Source organism: Pteronotus mesoamericanus, unplaced genomic scaffold (genome assembly GCF_021234165.1).
Source record: "Pteronotus mesoamericanus isolate MK-2021 breed Mesoamerican mustached bat unplaced genomic scaffold, CSHL_Meso_final contig_65, whole genome shotgun sequence".
NCBI lineage: Eukaryota > Metazoa > Chordata > Mammalia > Chiroptera > Mormoopidae > Pteronotus > Pteronotus mesoamericanus.
This window is the reverse complement of record NW_026555228.1, coordinates 13,502,501-13,519,211: the sequence shown is the minus strand read 5'-3', so window position 1 is coordinate 13,519,211 and position 16,711 is coordinate 13,502,501. Positions and strand designations below refer to the sequence as shown.

Genomic DNA, 16,711 nt, shown 5'->3' with positions numbered 1-16,711 from the left:
CAGCGGGTACTTGAAATATCAGGGGGACAGTTAATAAAGTATCTGACTGTCTAACCACTATGCAGTGCACCTGAAACTAATACAAAATAATAATGAGTGTAAACTGTAATTGTCAAATAAAACAAATTAAAAAAAAAGAGGGCCAACAATACCTACTTGAAGCAGGCTTTCCAAATATTAAAAAAACAGTACTCTGCTAAAAGGTATGTGATTTGGGAACTTGGTTTGGCTGACTTTCTACACACAAATACAACTATATTTTTTTACCCTCCCTAGAAAGGAGCCTAGAGTTATTACTGATTGCTTAATATTAATGGAACACATGCCGAAGGAACATAGCTAAACAAAATGATTATTTGTCTTTCAACCCCTTCCATCAGTATTAATAATGAGAATTCAATTCATCTTGTTCTAATATACTTCTGGCATGAACGTTATTTTTATAAATCAGAAAACTAACACACAGTTAATCAAGATCAATTTTAAGCTCCCCGAGAGTAGGGATCGTGCCTTTTTCCATATAGTAATCATTCAATAAATAAGAACCAACCATTTAAAACATGCCTGGTGCTATGCTAGATGCTGGAGACACAAACATGAACAAAACAGTCAATGAGGGGCTACAGAAACCATTTCACATACAGTAACTATAATACTAAGTGCTTTGGGTAAAATGTTATTCTCAGAAGTAATAAAACCAATCAACATTTATTGCATGCTTACTATGTGCCAGGCACTGTTCTAGGCCTTTTCTATATCACCCTATTTAATTCAGACCCCAGGAGACAGGCGCTCTGCTCATGGCAACTGTACAGATGAGGTGGCACAGGGTAAGTCATGTACCCCAAGGCATCTTATCTAGCAAGTGGCGGAAAGCCCCAACTTGGACTGGCCATTCTGGCTCCAGACTGTGCACTTTTCACCGCTCCTTTCAGGAGCCCAGTTCAGTGCCCTCGTTGCTCCACAGATGCTGACAGAAGGACAAAACAACAAATATTTACAGAGCGCTCACACAGTGTGCCCGAAGCCCCTTCTTCCTAAGACTCCTGCACGCTAAGGCTAAAACCTAAGGAATGTTTGTGTGACTCTTTAAAAGCTCAAGCGAAAGACAAATATTATCTTTCCCTCCACTTCAGTAACAGGATCAGAAGTTAGAGCTTCACAGCTAACCCTGAAATCGATCCCTTTACGTTTCTGTTCCTCTAACTTCTATGAGCCTCTATCATTTGGAAGCCAAACTAAAAAGTGGCACTTTCAGGACAGTGCTTCCAGGAATTCCCCAAGTGCCCTAGCATGTTACAGTGACACTCGGCTGCAATGAGAAGGAGGTTTCCTTAGAATTAGCTGAGAAAGGGAGGCAAATCTAAAGAGATTTGTGATGTTTCACGTTGAACGAAGGAAAAAGTTTCTGGATTTGGGGCTAAAGGCTGCTGCTAACAGCTTGTTCCCCCCCCCCCCCCCCCCCCCCAAAAAAAAATTGGCGCACAAAAGTTTCACAGAACTGCAGGGAAAAGATCTGGAGGCTAAGTTAGATGGGGGGTTGGAGGGGGCGTGATTCCCATCATTCCTTTGGGAGCAGTAGAAAAATAACAAAACCTCTATAAAAGAGATGAGCAAGTCTGATGTGAAAGGCGTGACCCCTCACATATAGGGAGAGCAATTTGCATCTACAGATCTCATTGATATAAACGACCTCCTTCAAAGAGTGAAAACCTGAATGGAACGCCACTATATACCCATGAAAGGCTTTGCCAGCTATTTGTTGAGCTGTATACAGACTAACAAACAGGAGTGGTTAACCTGGCGCACCATGAACTATAGAGATATTTTTTTTTTAAGTAGGCTTAGTCAGCTAATCTTGTTGAGATTTCTCTCATACTACTGATTCCTTATTCTCAAAATAAATTAAGAGGCTTCATTCAAAATTCCCTGTGGTCTACCAGCTTGAGTTTGTTGGGTGTCTTTGATTGTCTCTTGTCTTTAGATACCCTGCCTTGTCTCTTTAGATTTTGCTGTGCTCTTTGGTGTTTCCCGTCAGTCCACGGCTGGAATAGCTAATTACACAGGAGCATAATTCCCACCGTGCAACAAGGAATAGCAGAACCTTGCTAATTCTTACCAATAACTGAAGACTCCCGTGTAAGTTACTGAATTATGCAAATGAGCAGTAAGTGAAGAAGGATGATTCAAAATTGTATTTCATTCATTTATTTTGACAAGTGTAGTTTAGTCTTAATTATTTTGAAAATTTCTTTGTAGCATACTAATAAATTTACTGTGGCACATTTGTTAAAAGTGATAAAGCCTTCGAAGAGAGGCCAGAGTGTAGTCTACTGAATAACTCGCTGAAGACGGGCTCAGGTTCGGACCCTCTCCTCTATCTTGGATTTTACTGACTTTTCAATATCTACATTTTTGGTAAAGCAGTATATACCAACAAAACATGAGAATTATTTTAGCTGCAACAATTTTACTTTATAAATAGGTCCTACATTTCTAAACGTTCACCATGATGATAGTAAAAAAAAAAAAAAAAAAAAAAAAGGGAAAAAAAGAATGAATCACGCTTCAAGTAAAACATTTTTACATTCTATGGTCATAATGCTAGTAGGACTTCATTTTTATCTTCTAAATAAAATTCATTCGGTCTGTCATGGATCACTTTTAATTCCTATTTCTGTTTTGTTTTGTCTTACCATACTTCTTTTAAAGTTAAAGACATCTGTTTTAAGGATAAGTGGATAAATCACAGTATGTAACGTTTTCATGTCAAAATACTTACATTATCATATTCTGAGTTAAATTATTTAAGATAGGAAAACACTTTGATACACTTCTGACAGATGTATCCTGCAGGATGGAGTCAACTTCTTTCAAGTACCACCAGTGGTTACAGTGGGGAGTGAAGAGAGAACAGCCTTCTGGCTTCCAGTCTTGGTTTTAAAGCTTCACACAGACCAGCCTCTTAATAAGCACTTTTTTATTAAACCTTCAATTCAGATATGATTTAAAATCATCATGCGTTTGTCAAAGGAGGTTCTCTGATTTATAAAAGCCGGATAAGCAATAGAGCACTTAAAGAACAGCGAGAAAGACAAAACTTAACTCTCAAACTGCACGAGAGCCTCTGTGCCCATTACAAAATCTCATTCCCTCTTCAAGGTCTAAGTGCAATTCCATGTCCACCAGGACTCCTTCCCTCAGCTATATGTGGAAATCCCGCACACTTCACGGCCCTTCCCGTGTATTAAACTTACTTCCTTCAGCCTGAAGCTTTCCCACTAGGTTAAGAACAGAGTGGCTATGACACAGAAGAAAGAATTCTGGGCTCTCACACCCCCCAGCTTTGCTACCTCGGGAGGCTTGTTTCATCTCTTTGAGGTTGTTTTTTCATCTGAAAAATGTCGACCGCTCCAATCCAATGGGAAAAGTAAAAGATAATGGATGTGAATGTTCTCCACAAAGAGTAAAGTCTGACAAAAAAGTAGGCGCTTAGAGGCGAATGCATGAGTAAGAAAATGATCAGAAATGTTATTACCTTTAAAGCCAGGTCTTGCTTATACTTGTGTCCTTTACATATTACTCAACAAACACTGGCTGAATGAATTTTGGAGGGTGGGATATGGAGAAGGGAGAAGCGAGAAGTGGAAAATCAGACTTACACAGACCTGGTTTTTTATCCTATTTGTAATTTTGTAAATTATCCTATGATAATTTCTTAAAACAAGAAAAGTACATCGATGTCTAAATAGCCAGCAAACCTGTCTTTTTGTGAGCACAGCTGGTTTAAGCCATAAGCTTTAAGGGATGGTGCGAAGGCTAGCAGGGCTCACAGACCAAGGGGATAAAGGTTTCCCAGGGGCTTTAATGGAGAGAATGCAATCAACGTTAATTCAATTGAACTCAATGACAGGCTACTAATTCAGTCTAGTCGCCGTCCATTGGCCACAAGGTAGGAGAATGCTAATGGATCTGAATAAATTCACAACCATAAGGACGAACTACTCTAAGAATGAGTCTAATTGACGATGGGTGTGCTCTGTATATGAGGGGTAGCATGTATAATATGGACATGATAATACAGCATAAAATAATACATTGGCACTGGCTAATCCCATGCAAATCAACACCAGACCAGGGCCTGGGATGCCTGGGTAACTAGAGACATCACAAGGACACAATTAAATTTCAAAAGTTATGGTTGATTCCCTTAGATAATTTTTAAAAGTTTAAATAATTACAGAGGATAATAACAACACATGCCAATTTATATGAAAAGCAAGAAAAAAAGAGCAAAAACAAAAACCCAGTCAGTTTAAACATTAAGTCAGTTCAAAAAATTAAACCTGCACTGTAATTCAAACGGCGGGGACTCAGGAAAAATACTTAGCTTTTAACCATTACAGGCTATTCTGACATGGCCATGCAATTGGTACAAAAACAAACAAAACACAAAAGATTAAGGTGTACGAGAGGTAAGTGCTGTTTCACGGAGGGAGAAGAATCACTTCTGAGAAGGAACGTTATCACAACAGAGTAAAGGCAAGTAGAAAATGACGGAGACAAATTCTGGGCCAAGTAAATGAGCCAAGATTCCCAAGAGGAAAAGGATACGTAATTTAAGAATAATCTCAAACCACTACAGAAAAACGCTGGAGTCGAACTTAAACCTCTTTCAATCCCAAACATCCCTGAGCGCATGAAACAACTCTGGAGGGCTATAAATCTTCTAATTTGCTTGAGGCAAGTGGAGTTGTGTTTTCATATCTTTCAGGAACTTTTTAAAGGTCTCATTTACTACTAATTTTAGCTGGTATAAAAAAGTTACGAAGTCACTAAGTGATAAAGCCACAAAGAGTGTTTCTTATGGAATGTCATCTGCTCCTAGGACTACAGACCTTTTAAGGTTTATGGCTGCATTTTTAAAAGAAGTAACTGGTATACGTGTTAAGTAGCTGATTCAATATATTTCTAGTGAAAAGCACTAAGTGTGAGAGAAAGAACACTTAGCATAACTCTAACCCTTTATTTAGGTCATGTTAAGACAGATTATTATATATGTTATACAAATATCAATGTTAATATTCCTAAAACTTACAGTACATTCTGTCATGATACTTAAAGGATTGTCTCTCTTATCTGCCATGAGCATTATAAGCCCTTTCCTCCTAATTAATCTGCAATTATTTCAACCAACCTCTGCAATTAGTCTTATACAACATTACCCGACTTCGACAATAAAGCACCCTCTAGACTGGGTTTTAAACCTGGGCTAAAATAGACTCCTACAGACCAAAAATGGCTCTGGCATTTCTCTTTGTGGTGTAATTTAGATGTCATATCTAATTTGCTGTCATGACTTGTTTTACTGTGCAATTTGTATGTTGTTTTGAATGGTAAAGGAATCATAGCTTTATTGAATGAAACCTTCTGTCTTTATTTAGGGTCTGATGTTACACGTTTGTGCATGTATGTTTATGTCTCAAAAGCTGCTTCTAGCATCAAGTAGTGTCAAGTAGCAGTAGGAAAAGATTATGCTCTTTTGATATGTTTGCTCCTATCTTAGTAAGTATGAACACAAACTGGAAAAAAAGCCCTCTTCAAAGTAAGGAGGCAGTTTTAAATAATATTTTGCTTTTAACGGCAGAGATAGCTAACTAAGTAAGCTATTCACATTATAGAACTATCAAAGACCTGGCTATTTCGAAACCTAAATGTCCTCCTTGACTGCCAGTTTTAGTAATCAATTCTTCCCTAAGCAAGAGCTGCCCTTTCCATTGGTAGTTTTTTCTTCTTTCAAAAATTTTTAAAGATTTTATTTATTTATTTTTAGACAGAAGGGAAGGGAAGAAAGAGGAGAGAAACATCAATGTGTGTTTGCCTCTCATGCGCCCCCTACTGGGGACCTGGCCTGCAACCCAGGCATGTGCCCTGAGTGGGAATTGAACCGGCAACCCTTTGGTTCACAGACTGGCGCTCAATCCTCTGAGCCACACCAGCCAGGACTGTTTTTCTGATACCTACATCAAACATAATACATTATTCTCATCACAACAACATAATCACAAAACAATTCAAGTGCGTCCTGGCTTTAATTCGTAAAGAACAAGGGCCAACTTCCCTATATCACAACACCCAATTTAGTGTTGGTCTGTTTGTGGTTGTTGTACTGGTCTCTGGGTTCAAGTTCTAAACTAAAGTCAGGACTCAGGCTAATCATGGAAAGCCTTCCAGTAGACCATTGGAATAGCCTTTTAAGTAATTTTAGTGCATGAAATTTCATAAAGTTTTTACTAGATAATTACACTTCCTGATTTTGTAATTAGTGGAAGTACATGCAATTACATAATAATTATGATAGTAATTACGTAATTAAGATGTATAATTATGTAGTAAAAAACATCATGGAAATAAAACCATGTACTGTGTAAGCACAATACATTTTAAAAGTAAATTCACTAGCTCAACTGTTTAAAAAATACTTTTCTTCAAAATAAAGTGATTAGCTCACATTATGGTCTAACTGCTTGAAAATTGCTTAACATTTTCCCCTCACTGGTGATTGAAGTATATTTTTAAAAAGTACATGGAAAAAAAATCTTATCAGGTTTCCCCAACTCTCTACTCAGAAAATGACAAAATGTTTTGCAGATGAAGACCATCAGCTGTAGCATTGTCACCTAGATACTGCACCACCGGCGCCCTGGTTGTCGCGTTGTACTTGTCACTACAAAGGGGACAAGGAACCTGTCCACTGAAAAGACAAAACAGGAAAAGATTTTATGAAACTTAATAACATATCTGTTATCATAGCGTGCCTATAAGACCACTGAAGTGTGAAAGTTGAGCGCCTATTTACAGAAATGGGCTTAAAGAAAGGCACGTTATCAGAATCCAGAAGTTGCTGCCCAAATATATGGCAACTTTTATATACGACTTCAGCTCTCTGGAAGAGGATGACAGAAAATGCACAGAGCCAAGACACCTCCACTTATGGGCAAAGCAACTATAGTGACAATTTCCTGAAAAACTGTAGTTTCTCTTCTGTCACAATGTAAAGCTGTCTGTAGTTAAAACACAAAACAAAAACAAAACTGGCAGCATTCAGAGAGGAAAAAACAAAGCCCCATGAAGAGGCTCCATGTTGCCATTGGAAAACATCAACTTTGTTATTCTTGCTCTGAGCATAAAAATAGAACAGAAAAGTCAGCAACAGCAGGAAGAGTAAATTCCAAAGGAAACTTCTTAGTAGCGAAATAAGAAACAGAGTCTTGTTTTCATTTCCAAAAAAATTTAGTTCAATGTCTTGAAAGCTTCACAAATGAGCTAAAGCAATGTTGTAATGAAGTCCAGAAGGCAGTGACTGGGTGAAACTTACCCTGGGCACACAGAGCGTTGTCCTTACATGAAGTAGGTGTAGAAATGCATTCATTTCAGTTCTCCCTTTTATTAACCACTAATTTCAGAAGCTGAAAGCCATTTTGAAAACCCTCATTTACTTCTCCCTTGTTCCTTCTAGTTAAGAAGAAACAAAGTAGAAGAACTCACACTTTCTTGCCCCCGCTATCCCCACCCTAGTTAGGCCACCACATTTTTAAACTTAATTACAGAATATATCTCAAAAGACTAGGTTTTCATACCAACTCTAAATCTGGGGAGGCCTTCTGTAGTCTGCACATTTGTCTTTTTAAAGTTTTGCCAAAAGGATGCCTCTGATCAATGGATGAATGAAATGGAAGTAGGCCTTAGATATTAAGATCAGAGAGTGCCTTGGATCAGTGTTTTGCAAACTTTACTGTGTCTAGGAATCACCTGGGGATCTTGTTAAAATGCAGATGCTGATACAGTGGGTCTGGGGAGGGCCTGCTATTTTGCATTTCTAACAAGTTCCCAGGTGATGCCTATGCTGCTGGTATAATGATCACACTCTGAGTAACAAGGTCTTAGGCTTGTCTTGCAGGGGAAAAAGAAAGGCACGGAGAAAAATTCTGTCTTGGGGTCATCTGTATGTGATTTTCTCCCGTAACTGCTCAATTATTTGAAGAATTATTGCAAGTTGGGTAGAATATTTCTTTGTAAATTTTCAGTGCTTGTAATTTTTTCCTTGTTGTCAAAGCAGTACATACTCAGATTATATAACTTTCAAAGTACATACAAGTGTAAAGGAGAAAATAAAAATTATAATCCATGCAGAAATAACAACTGTAAATAATTCTAGTGTTTCTAACTAATTTTTCCACCTTGCACATAAACTACAAATTTGAATCATAATGGTTACTTAGTTTTGGACTTTAACATTATGTTGTCAGACTGCAGCTATATAATATCTAACAATAACACCAACAACAAAAAGCCCCAGCAGCTCAGGATTATGTAAGCCACTTTCACTATTATCAAAATTCTTTGTGTGTCTACAATCACTTCCTAATCATAAACAGATAGCTAACTATGCTCTATTAAATTATTTTTTATTGTTATTCTATTACAGTTTTCCCAATTTTTTGTTTCCTATGCTAAAAACTCACTTAAACTAATCAAAGGAATAATTTGAAACAAACCTCAGATCATTTTTATTTGAAAAACATGAGAAAAACAAAAAGTTTGTTACCCATTTCAAACTGTATTTTTCTAAAGAATTTTTTCACAATTATGAAAAATAAAATTTTAAGCATGAATTGCTGCTTAGTGGATTTCTACCTTTATTTTTATATGTATTTGATAGGTGTGAATTGTTCTGTGTGTGTTTTACTTGTTATTGGTTATTTAAAAACAGAGGAAAGGCTCATTTCTAAAATCTAACAATTTTTTCAAAAAAGTAACCCACAGGCTTAAAAAAGGAATAAAAGAAGAATGGGACCAGACAGGCTCCGACACAGCCTTCTTTTTATTTTTTAACACCTTGTGAAGTTTTAACAAAGTAAATTCTAAGAATGTCAACTGGATCTGAAAGGACTCCAGGGGGGCTCTCTGCTACTTTTACTTCAGTACTACTTCCAGCAATGACAAAACTCTCCTGCTTCCGTGTTAGCAGTTCGGGAAATAGAAAGTAGAGATCCTTAACATTGAAAAGCACCTGTCTTGAGAGTTTTAGAAAGCTCCAAATATACATATACACTACAGCATAATGTCTCCCATGAAACTCTTATCTTCTGGCTAGAAAAAAAAAAAAAACACTTCTTGAAGATTCCATTGCTTTTCAGAACTAGCTGTTGTCTCTCTTCTAGGTCTTCATTTTCCACAACGTAATAAAGACAATGATGACCACTTCATGAGCGTACTATGCAGCTGATGGGAGCAGAAAACAGGACCCTACATCTGTGTGGGTGAGGGGCAGTGAGCTTGGCTCCCTTACTGGTTAAGTGCACATTCTTTGGATTGAATTCCAACTTGGCACCAGCAAAACGATAGGCACTATGTCACTTGTCTGTAGTATGACTCACAAAGAGTTGAAATGACAGATATCAAATCTGGAAATGTCCAAGAACTTTAATGGCATTAATTTATGGCACACTTGGGTCAAGCCAAGCAATATAGGCAGTTCTAGAATTTTACTGCACATCACCCGTCATTCATGGGCAGAACTGCTTCACGGGACTAATTTTCCCCAAACCCTTGAAATCACTGGTGCGGCCTTATTTTCCACTAAGAATTCTTTCAACAAAATTTAGTGAGCTGGCTCCAATGGACAAAGCACAGATAAACAAGACACAACCCCCTGTCCCAATGAACTCAGTGGAAGAGAAAGTCAAAACAACCCAGGGTAAGTCCTGTGCGAATGGCACTCATGGGTGCTATGAGGATGCTAAGGAAGCTTATATTACATAACTCAGGTTCTTAATACAATGGGGCACAATCCATTGCTACCTCCCAAGGCTGTTGCAAGGGGCCTGCGTGAGACATTTGAAAGGATGAGACGAACTATAAAGTACCTTACAAAGGGACAGCCCAGTTCTGGGTGACATGAATGAAGACAAATGCCTATAGATGTTACAAAAGACAGAAGAAGAGCAAGGAATGGCAAAGTTTAAGAAAAAACGGGAACAGCAAGCAGGTGGGAACAAAGCTCAAAAGGGGAGGTGACTGTAAGATTTCTGGCTGAGAGGGGTGAGGAGCAGAGCAACTTGACAGGCGCCGCTCAGAAGGCTGGGCCCTCTAGGCTGCCCGCACCCTTTGTAAGAAGCAGGGCTGACCTGCAGAATAGTCCCTCTAGGCCTAAAGGGACTCCATTGAGAAACTGAGCTTCCTAACAGATGCTTTTCGTCTGGCCAAGGTTAAAGCACCGTGTTTTCGCTAACCTTTATCCTGTAGCTCCAATTCCTTTCTTCAACAGAGCTCTAAATCCTGGTGTTTCAATTCTGGCAGAGACAAACACAACATGTTCAAAGAGGTTTATAGAAAAAAATCCACAAAGACCATCTGTTAGGGGCTGAATTGTGTTCCTCCACCAATTCATATTGAATGGGGGAGGGGGGTTGAAGTCCTAACCCTTAGTACCTCAGACTGTGACTATATTTGGAGACTGGGCCTTTAAAGAGGTAATTAAGTTAAAATGAGGTCATCAGGGTGGGACCTAAACCGACAGGACTGCTGTCCCTCATAAGAAGAGATTAGGACACACATACAGAGGGAAGACCATGTGAAGGTGAAGAAAATGGCCCATTTATAAGCCAAGGAGAGGGGCTGCAGAAGAAACCAACATATTTCTGTTGGTTAAGCCACCCAGTCTGTGGTACATTGTTATGGCAGGCATAGCAGACTAACATACCATCTTACTACAAATAGATGGCACAGATTAAGGAGGCAAGCAGCTGGTAAGAGAATAGGAACAGAAAAAAAGAAGTGGGTTTTTGTTTTGTTTTGTTTTTTAAGGAATAAGGAAAGTTCAAACACCAACGTGAAATGGCAATTGGTGTTCAAAGAATAGAAAGACAAGCCACAAAGTGAGAGAAGATATTTGCGAAAGACATAAACAGTCATACTCAGTGTAATAATAATAAAGAACTGCTACCCAAAATATACAAAGAGCTGTTAAAACACAACAGTAAGAAAACAAACAAGCCAATAAAAGGGGGGGGGCAAAAAACCTCTCCAAAGAAGATATACAGATGGCAAATAAGCCTATGAAAAGATGCTCCACATATCATATGTTATCAGGGAAATGTAAGGTAAAACAACAATGACGTACCACAACACACCTATTAGATTGGCCAGAATCTAAAATACTGACACCACCAAATGCTGGCGAGACTGTGGAGCAACAGGAAGTCTCAGACACTGCCAGTGGGAATGGGAAGTGGTACGGCCACTTGGGAAGACAGTTTGGCAGGTTCTTACAAAAGTAAATGTACCCTTACCATAAGATCCAGCAATCACTCTACTTAGTCTGTACCCAAAGGAGTTGAAAATTTATGTCCACACAAAAACCTGCACACAGATATTTATAGCGGCTTTCTAATTAATTGCCAAAACTTGGAAATGAACAAAATGTTCTTCAGTAGGTGAACGGATAAAGTGCGGTACATCCAGACCATAGAATACTATTCAGTGCTAAAAGGAAATGAGTTCTTGAACCATGAAAAGACACAAAGGAAGCTTAAAATGTATCTTACTAAGTAAAAGAAGCTAACGTGAAAAGGCTACATACTGTCTGATTCTAACTACAGCTGATCCACGAACAGCACGGTTTGAAATGTACAAAATGTGTTAACTGACTGTTTATGTTATTGGTAGGCTTCTAGTCAACAATAGGTAACTAGCAGTTATGTCTTGAGCCTGTCAAAAGTTGTGTGTGGATTTTCAACTGCACAGGGGGGGTCAGCATTCCTAATCCATGTTGTTGTTCAGGGTCAACTGCACACATTTTAGAAAAGGCAAAACTATGGAGATAGTAATAAGATCAATGGTTGCCAGGGCTGGCAGATCGGAGGATGAGTAAGAGGAGCACAGAGGAATTTTAGGTCAGTGAAACTATTCTTTATGATCCTATAATGGTGATACATGTCATTATACATTTGACCAAATCCACAGAATGTCCAATACCAAGAGTGAAACTAAAGAAAACTATGGGCTGTGGATGATAATGTGTCGATGCAAGTGCATCAACTGTTAACAAATGTCCCACTCGAGGGGGATGGTGATAACAAGGGAGGCTGTGTATATGCGGGGGCAAGAGGGACATGGGACATCTTTGTATTTTCCGTTTAATTGTGCTATGAACCTAAAGCTGCTCTAACAATAAAGTCTATTTAAAAAGGCAGTTAGTGGCTCCCTCTCCTTTTTTATTGCTGATTTTAGAGAGAAGAAAAGGGAGGAGGGAGACAGCGAGAGAGGGAGGGATGGAAAGGGAGAGAATGAGAGAGAGAGAGAAAAACATCGATTTGTTGTTCCACTTCTTGATGCATTCACTGGTTGATTCTTGTATGTGTCCTGACCAGGGATCAAACCTGCAACCGTGGCTTTTTGGGACAACCATCTAACCAACTGGGCTACACAGCCAGGGCCAGTGGCTCCCTCTCTTTACTTCCAAATCCATTTGACCAGATCCATGGTTTATCACACGTAGCTGCTGCTGAGCATGACTGTCCCCAGTGGACTCTAAGCTCTGTCAGGGCAGGAAGCGCTGGCCCGCTTTGTTCCTCTGACATCTGGGGTGGCCCTGAACACATAACAGGAAATATACAATGTATTGTTTTTACTGTTGCCAAGTAAATAAAAGGCTCAGTTGAGAAAAGTGAAAGATTCCTCTTGCATTTTAAAAGCAGACTTAATTGAGACGACTGGGCAAAGACCTGAAGTGTATCGCATCTTCCGCAAACTACTCGCTTATCCTTGCTGAGGCCAAGGCGCCATAGGATGATGCAGTCATAGGGGACCGTAATGTGCTGCCATTGTGGAAATCGATTTTTACTTCTTATGTTGCCACGATGTCCCTCTAAAATTTCCTCTGGATTTATTGTGCCTTCTTGTTACATTCTGGAGCAGTTATAATAATAACATAAAAGTCCCACAGAAATAAGATAGGCAGGAAACACTTGACCAAAGTGAGTAACAGTCCTTCACCATTTTAAAATAAAAGGAAAAAATACCAAATGGGGTGAAGTCGCATTATGGACTAAGGGCCTGTAAACCTTTGTTTGAAAGCAAGGCACGGGAAGAAGCTTTGACAAGAGCTTTTGCACCATGCCAATAAATAAACCGCTTTCAAATAATTTGTGTGTGTTTTGTCCAAGTCAAGCTGCCATGTTTCAAACAAAAATTAAAAGCACCATTCAGTTACAACCCTTAAAATATGAGCTTTCTAATGGAAATGGTAAAACAATCTCAGCGAAGGAAATGTTGCTAGGTACTGACAGTAAAGGAGAGTCTACGGTAAGTAGTTCATGCGCCAGTTCCAGCGCTCTTGTTGACAGACCGTACTTAAGATTCCACTCTCAATAATATAACTGTGTGGAACGACTGTCACTTTTCACAGGACTTTTGATGTTAACATCTCCTGGTGTTCTGGCTTTGGTCCAAATTGAATAAATACATTTGCCCTCTGGATCCCACAGGTTTTCAATTCATTTTTATAGAAAGTCACCCTTGAACAGCAAGTCAGAAGAGAGCAATTTCTCTCCAACTTCTAAAGGGAGAAGTGATTTTTATGCATGTTAAATGAATTTACATTTATGGAAGTTTCCCCTGTAATTGTTCGCCTAATGACTATAGGAACATTCTTGTTCTCTAACTGTTCCCGGGGGACTACAACCTGTGTTCAATTCTCTTTTATTTAGATGCCATCTGACTGATGTGTTCAAGGGTGCCCAGGACAGGGACTCACAAACCTGGCTCTATGTCAGAATTGTCTGGGGGACTTCCTAAAAAGATGAACTTCCTAAAGTCTACCTAATACCTGAATTAGAACCTCTGGGTGTAGGATCCACGAACTTAGATTTTTATATGCCCCCAGGTGACTCTGGAAAGAGAGCTTTTCATATGTTGCTTGGTAGGACCACAGGTAAGCATGGCCCAGCGATTCAGTTTATATCCTACTACTAACAAAGACCCCAACACCACTAAGCATTACTGAATGATCTGAAAACGCCCTGAACAAGGAAATTTCAGCTAATTCACTCATTCCTATTTAGGAATAATAAATAAGCAGAAGTAAGCTCAAAGAGAAGATAGCTTCAATAATTAAAATTCCAGGAATAAAACAAAAAGCTCTGGAACATTTTGTGGAGTTCCTTCTATCAGACATACTTTCTGTACCCTTTTTTTTGCTGTATTTTCTTTAGCCTTTAAAAAAAAAGATTTTATTTATTTATTTTTAGAGAGAGGGGAAGGGAGGGAGGAAGACAGGGAGAGAAACATCTATGTATGGTTGCTTCTGGTGCGCTCCCAGCTAGGGACCTGGCCTGCAACCCAGGTATGTCCCTGGACGGGGAATCAAACCAGCGACCCTTTGGTTCGTAGGCCAGCACTCAATCCACGGAGCCACACCAGCCAGGGCTTCTTTAAGCCTTCTGACACATGAAGAACCCATCAATAATTCACTTAGTGCCATTTTGACCCTGAACTCCTGCATAGTGTATTTATCAGAAGCAAACAACAAAAAAAGTGTCCCTGTCCTCCAACGTGTGAGATGGAACTACAGTAAATCACGTGAGTGCACAGATTCCATCAACACCTCTCCCCTTTGGCCAAGCAAGAAGCTTCCAAGTGGCTTCTCTCTCCCCTCTTATTTTCTGGGAGAGAAACGTACACTCCTTAATGTTCTCTAAAAAGCCAAGGCAAGTCTCCAGTGACTTTCCAGATCACTCCCACATGGCTCCAAGAGTCACTAGACTTTTGAAAATTGCTGATCATAAGACTGATTCAGACCGTCAGATAAGAATTTTGGAGATGTCTGGAAGAGGAGTCTGGCCTCCCAGAGTCTAAGAACATCTAGGGAACAACCTGGGGCAGCCAGATTCAGAGAGAAGCAAAGGGGGAACAAATTCTACTATACGGATACCCAGAAGGAGGTAACAAACCTCTCAGAAATAGACAATGTGTTCATCAGAGAATCTGCGCTTAATACTCTCAACTCATAATGCCTTAAGGAAATGTCCTTGGGGGAAAGAGAAACAGCTATTAGTAATACTGCACATAAACATGGGCTAGACACCAGCCATGAATGGAAGTTTGAAAACTTAGTTATTAATGAACAGAAGGAATTTTTTCTCTATATACATTTTACTCACTCACTGAAAATATGTTGTGGAGATGGCCCAAGTTCTTGTTGAACATCTCAGGAAAAGACACTAATATCATAACCAACTCCTTCATCAGTCACAAAGCATTTTATCTTCAAGGACAGCAAAACCAAGTAAGTCAAGGCATTTAAAAAAATAATTTCTAGCCCATCTGGTACATGGGAAAACGGAAGTCAACTATGACTCGAGCCACAAACAGTTAAAACCAAATCGAGAGCAGCAGGGGAGTCTTCTGTAAGCAAATCCAGCGGTACTTTTAGGTTTCTACAAGCTCTCGAGGTTGCCTCCAGCCCTAATACTGACCAGCAAAATGTTGAATTCATGTTCACTGACAAACAACATAAACACTCTGTAGGTAACTACTAAGAAAAACGTGTAAATTTGCCTTTTTTATTTTTTACAGGTACTAGAAAAGTTGTCAAAGTGATTTTCAGCTAGGAAGGAAAAAAACATGCACTTGTCATGACATTTTCAAATACTTTAAGTTATGTAACAAAGCTTTTCCCAGACCCATTAAGCCCCACAGTGCCTGCAAGTCTTGTGTGAAAGTTCCAGGCAGCGGCTGATCCCCTGGGCCGAGGCACCGATATGCTCTCATAGGACGGAATCAATGAAAGGACTCCATCCCATCCCTCTCTTTCAAAGTGAACCTAGGCTTTTAGTGAACAGCAGAGACATGCTCCAGGTCTATTTTTTTGTGGTAATATCTAGTTTTTGCAGGTCCAATGATCATGCTGCCTATGCTTACTTTATTACAATTACTAAACTCTATAGAAAATAGCATTTTCAAAATACAGCATTTAAAGAATCCTTTTTGTGCGGTTCCTCCCCCCAAGCCCTGCTTTACTAGAGAACAATGTGAGACCGGCTGTGGGGGCCAAAGCCGGGAATTCCTGCGCCGCCGCCCCTCATGCAGGGGATGCCTGTGCTCAGAACGGCCCCCAAGGCCTGCTTCTGAGACAGCAGTGTGATGCTGTGTGAACAGCCTGACACAGTAGGTCTGGCTTTTATGATGCAAATTTCCACTTTAAACTCAAAGGTAATTACAGTATTTTAACGTACCTTTCTCATGATCGGTAGTAAGTTTCTCCAGTGCACATTCCACATCAAAAATGTACCGGTAAAAGCACAGCTGGGTGTACAGGGACTTGTCAGAATACTGCAATATAACAGAAAATAAATGAATACTACTATCGGGGAGGGGGAGTGACAGAGATCAGTCTCAACAGAGTATATTCCCTAATTTCAACTTCCACATCAAGGTTGTTTGTTTTGTTTTTTTTTAAATAAGTGGGGTAACTAAAAAGAGGGGAATCATACTAATGGTTTGTCCCCCTCATATAGCGTACACGCCATTCGTGGTTCGAAATAAACCCTGCCACTTCGATCTTAGACTACTACTTCTGAAGCTGCAGACTGACTACCCCTGCTGTCAAAAAACTGATTTTGTCAAACTGCAAATTCCTATGCAGTCC

General features: G+C 39.4%; 1 protein-coding gene across 1 annotated transcript in view; it reads right to left on the bottom strand.

Annotated features, from left to right (window-relative positions):
• The window catches only part of POLA1 (DNA polymerase alpha 1, catalytic subunit), a 278,486-nt gene that overhangs the window by 45,468 nt on the left and 216,307 nt on the right, over positions 1-16,711 (bottom strand). Inside the window, exon 36 of the mRNA XM_054581169.1 lies at positions 16,299-16,395. Coding sequence (XP_054437144.1) covers positions 16,299-16,395 — 97 coding nt within the window. The remainder of the gene's footprint in view (positions 1-16,298; positions 16,396-16,711) is intronic.